The following is a 4,926-nucleotide window of genomic DNA, read 5'->3' on the forward strand; positions in this document are numbered from 1 at the left end:
CGCGCTGCGTTTCAGAGCAATTTTTTATTACTGTTTGTTTTTATTACAGTTGCCTCGTTCGAAAGCGCAAATAATAATAATAAAGATATTTTTGTCTCCTATCGTGTCAAAAGTTGCGGAGTGTCCGAAAACCAAATATTGATTTAACCCACTGTGTAGGCCAGGTATGGTTTACACTTCACAGGGAGAAATTTATGTACATTAGGTAAATAGCATCATGTTGAACCTCTTTATTGGGAATGAAAGAGAAAACTTGGTAGCATTTAAATAACCCTTCGCTTTTTTAAACTACAAAAACGCACCCAGTCTTACGTAGAGATGAGCAAATGTGCATTAGCCTACTACTAGACCAGGGGTGTCCAACTCAAACATGCCGGCATGCCAATTTTTATCCTATAACTTCTTCCCGTGCCAAAATTTAGTAATATAATTCTTTCTAATAATATAAGCGTTTTTTTACAAATAATAAAAACGTGTAGTTAGCAGTGCGCATTATTGCATCTAAATGTCCGTCGGTGAGCTGACTTTGCTTTTTGTTTCTTCACACCAAACTTTTTAGTTATGTGAATGCTAGCCTCCACTACAATATAATGTTATAGTATTAGAAGTAATTTTTAGTTGTCTTGATTGCAGCGATTGTTTTATATTGTGAATAAACAATGGCAATTTTGCATTTTTTGACAATTGGCTGAATAACAAATTAAGTATTTTACGGTGCTTGCGTGCCATTTTTTGTTTGGTCCCGTGCCACATTTGGCACGCGTGCCGCTTGTTGGACACCCATGTACTAGACAGTTTGCGCGTAAAACTTAAACTTTGTACACTTTTGTGCACAATCCGCTATCCAGGCTCGTTCATATATCTGAGTAAAGTGTATAAACCCACCAGTGAAGCCTATGTCAACTGATGTGCACTTTCGTAAAAAATTGTATTCATCTACTTAATCACAAAGATTGGTATTTAGCAACAATTCCGCTAAATCAAACCTCAAATATTCAAGCTCACTAAAACAAATGTTTGCTTTGTATAAAAACTGGAAACATTGCGTGCAACTCGATTGTTGTACTTGTAACTCCTTTTTTACCAAATAAAATTACTAAAAAAGTTGAATAAGTGTGGGTTTTATATCACCATCTGTCCTGTAATTTTTGTATAAATAGCTATAAGCACAAAATGGACTTAACCAAAAATTATTTTAAACTGTTTTTAAATAAAACATTCTATAAAAGCTTAAAAATGAAATATTAAACTGCTTAACGAACGCCAATATTCAATATCGCTTCTAAACAATTGGCTGTTTTAAACTACGCGGACCTTGTAAATTGGTTTGACGTCACGCCGCGGTGGATTCTTGACAACTGCAAAGTTGATTTGAAATACAAACAGCAACTGTTACGTCACAAGGTTTATTTGAAATCAAACGATTTTTTACTCCATTGTTAGTGGTCGGCGGTAAACTAAACACGCTTGTACACGACCACGAGTACGTTGAGCTTTCGAATTCTTACTGGTTACTGAAATCTTAGGTAGATTGTGATAAAGTGAATAAGTTGAAAAAAATTTAAGCGTGTTTTCTGAGTTGTTAAGATGGTTGACAACGTGTGTAATTCCTCGCGGGGCGCTCGTCTAGAATCCTACCACAACGAACATTATTAGGGTTAGGGTGCTGGTTAGCGTTTGGGTTTGGGTGAGTCCAGTAATAGTGTTTCACAATATTACTTGACCTACCCACGACCAAACACTAACCGACACCCTAACCCACGTATTGTGCATTGCTTAATAATTAATTTAACGTTGTGGTAGGATTCTAGACCAGCGCCTAAAAATTTGAGCAGGAAGAAAATATTGTGCCAGTGTTTGTAATTTCAAGTGTTGTTATACTTACACAACGACAACGTCAGTACTCGTTAATAAATGACAAAGGATAAAGTCATGTCACTTATATTTGCAGAAATTCAATTTTTAAAATTGTCATATTATTTGCCAAACGTTAACAATGAATGCAGCAAGCGGAGATTTCAGAGGACCCCAAAATCATGGCTTTGCTGATCTTGATCCAGAGTTAGCAGAAAAGAAGTAAGTTAAAACTTTTTATTACCAATATATATTTTTTCATATTGTTCTAATTAATTTATCCTGTCAAAAACTAATAAACATGTTACTATTTATAACTAAGGCATATAATATGTTAACAAATGCCACCATGTCTTGAAGTATTTCCACACTTTTACCTTCAAAAAAATCAACCTAAATTTAAAAGTTTATAATATGTTGTTTAGTGTACAATGTTGTTATTTTATTTATGTTTATTGATACTTAATCTTTTTTGCAGGCGTCTAAACTACATCAAATCTACCGACTCTGAATATGTTAAGCTCGCCAAGCAAGGCGGTTCTAGGGACTTGCTCACCATTGAATCAGTAAGTATATTATTTTTGTTTAAGGTGTGAAATTAAAGTAGATATAGGTTAAAAAAAGCTTGACCTGAAATGTTAGCATTGATATCCCTTCTACTAAATTCATATAGAATTTTCTCAACTGTCTTTTTTCGATTTATAGCAAAATAAAAGTGACGCGGCCGTGAACTATCCAAAATCGGAATGGTTTGGGCACCATGCAATGGAATCTGATGAACAGGAAAAAATGTAAATAATTTAACATGTGGAGAGGTATCTGGTTACCTGCATGTGTTCTGTCATGCTATTTTGTTTCCTTAATTGCTTCCCTAAGGAAAAAAACGTGTTTTGAGACGATTCACATTTAAAATACCACAATATGACATATATATCTTTATTATGAAATAAACTAATTTATTTTAAATTTCAAACAAGCAATCAGTTATATGCCAAATTTATTTAGGGTAAAGTTCTGTATGATGAACTTAAATGTAGATACTTTTTATAATTTAAGTGTTAATTTTTTTTCATTTTAAATCATGTAGATATTTAATGTATATGTAATTTTGAAGAATATTTCCATGATCAGACAATTTGCAATTCAAACTAGTTTGTGACCAATCAAGTTTGTGTAATTCTTTAAATGTATTAGCTTCATCAGGTCAAAGTATAAACCTGATGAAGCACGGTTGTGAGGAAGCTTGTCGAGGATTCAATAAAGTGCCTCCTGATTTCTCTATTTAGAATTAGACAAACACAGCCATTTACAAAGGTCGACTGTTTGTTCACATTTTCACTACTTTGTACCACTTTGTACCATACAAAGTGGTGTAACTTTTATGACCTAAAAAACAAGTTTGGCATTGAAATTTCACACGATTTTTTTGCCAATCGGTTGCAGTCTCGCCTCCAAACAGTGGAAGGCGCCGGACTACATGACCCATGACAACAAGAAGGCAGAAGCTCAGGCCCAGGGAAACGCGCAGGCCGATGGGCCACGCGCCCAGCTGAGCGCCAGCGAAGAGCGGATGCTCATTCAGGCCAAGTACAACAGCAGAGATGTGCCCTTTATGTCGGATAACCTCTCCTGCTGGCAGAGGAAAAACGAGCCCGAGCTGCGCAGCCGACGTCACAAGTGAACCTTGTGTGACGTCACAGTCGGGTTGGATGCAAACGATGATTTTTTTTAAATGCGGGCCGACTGCTTTTTCGGGCCGAAAGGTCAACCTGTCGGCGTTCCGGCAATTTAAGTTTCATGTTCAGCTGTGAACGACCGAGCTTGGTGTCTTTAATTGACAGTACCCTATGTACGGTGTGCTTGCGTCTTCAATTTTTATATGATTTGAAGCACTTTACCTTTTATTGGGGTAATATTGCCTGTCCGTTGTACATGGTCTTCAATTTTTAATGTGATTTTTTTGTTATTTCATTTGCATTCCTGTTCGAAGATTTTTTTACCTTACAAAAATACACCTCGGTATTAGTAAGCCATTCTGAACCAATTGCTTATGTATAGTACGCCTTGAAGTTTCATTTCGCCAGGCCTTGCATTTGGTTTTGTTAGGAGACACTGTTCTTTAAATGGAAAACGACCTTTTACTCGTCTGTGTTTTTTTCGTTGTTTTAGAGTTTTTTAATCACCAATAAACATTGTGATTATACCTTTGCATGATTTCAAGTTTCATAGCTAGTTCAATTCAAGGACTGTCAATTAATCTTTTTTGTCCTTTTTTAGGTATATGTTACGCGAAAAATCTGATGCTGTAAAAATTATCGTTTTTAGGTTCTCAACTTGTGCTTTTGAAAGCCTATATTTCTACTGGAGTGACGTGGCCTGCTGATAGTGACTGTTTGAAGTTGATTCGCGTTTTCAATACTTGTTTGCCATACTGTACAATGCGGAAAGCAGGGAAAAATTTTCACTACTATCTTAAAACGGAATTAAAGCTTTTATTCAACTTTGAGTCCCAAATTCACAACCAACCGACGGTTTTTTCAAACTAATACCACGCAAGACGATCGCGAACATCTTCGTTTATTATCGAAATACGTCGATTAAAAAGTCGGATCGAAATGATTGAGCCTTCAAGTATCCTTTAGTCCTGGAAAATTGAAAAACGGCCTCTTAGCTCGGGATTTAATTTTCCGCCTGTTCAAACATCGCGGCGCTGGTAATTCGGGCCGTACGCGGCGCGTTCGTTGCCCGACAAACGGCCGGTCTCGATGAAATAAACATGAAGCAGCGTGCCGTAAACTTCAATCCGACATCGCCGCTTATTGTCCCGTCACGAGAAGCCTCTCAGTTGCGTCATCGGCGATTGCTCTCGACGCAAAAAGCGCCGCACTTGGGACTTGAGTGTCGAAAATCGAACGCGAGGCGAGAACTTTATAAAGGCGCCCGCGTATATGATCTAAAACTGAAAAAAAAATCAAACGGCAAAGTAGCGAAGGTATAAGGCTGCTCGCGAGAGCTTTGCGGGCGACACAAAATAACGACCTTATTGTTGCGCCGCTGCATTCAACAATGGCC

General features: G+C 37.1%; 1 protein-coding gene across 1 annotated transcript; it reads left to right on the plus strand.

Annotated features, from left to right (window-relative positions):
- Positions 1–1,949: 1,949 nt before the first annotated feature.
- Positions 1,950–4,051, plus strand: LOC146133441 (uncharacterized protein C7orf57-like). Its single transcript, XM_083397296.1, has 4 exons — positions 1,950–2,076; positions 2,333–2,420; positions 2,560–2,645; positions 3,298–4,051. The coding sequence occupies exons 1-4, from the start codon at positions 1,997–1,999 to the stop codon at positions 3,533–3,535; spliced, it is 492 nt and encodes a 163-aa protein (XP_083253422.1). The 5' UTR covers positions 1,950–1,996; the 3' UTR covers positions 3,536–4,051.
- Positions 4,052–4,926: the final 875 nt, after the last annotated feature.

The sequence above is a fragment of the Ascidiella aspersa genome, chromosome 9 (assembly GCF_963924565.1).
Source record: "Ascidiella aspersa chromosome 9, kaAscAspe10.2, whole genome shotgun sequence".
Lineage (NCBI taxonomy): Eukaryota > Metazoa > Chordata > Ascidiacea > Phlebobranchia > Ascidiidae > Ascidiella > Ascidiella aspersa.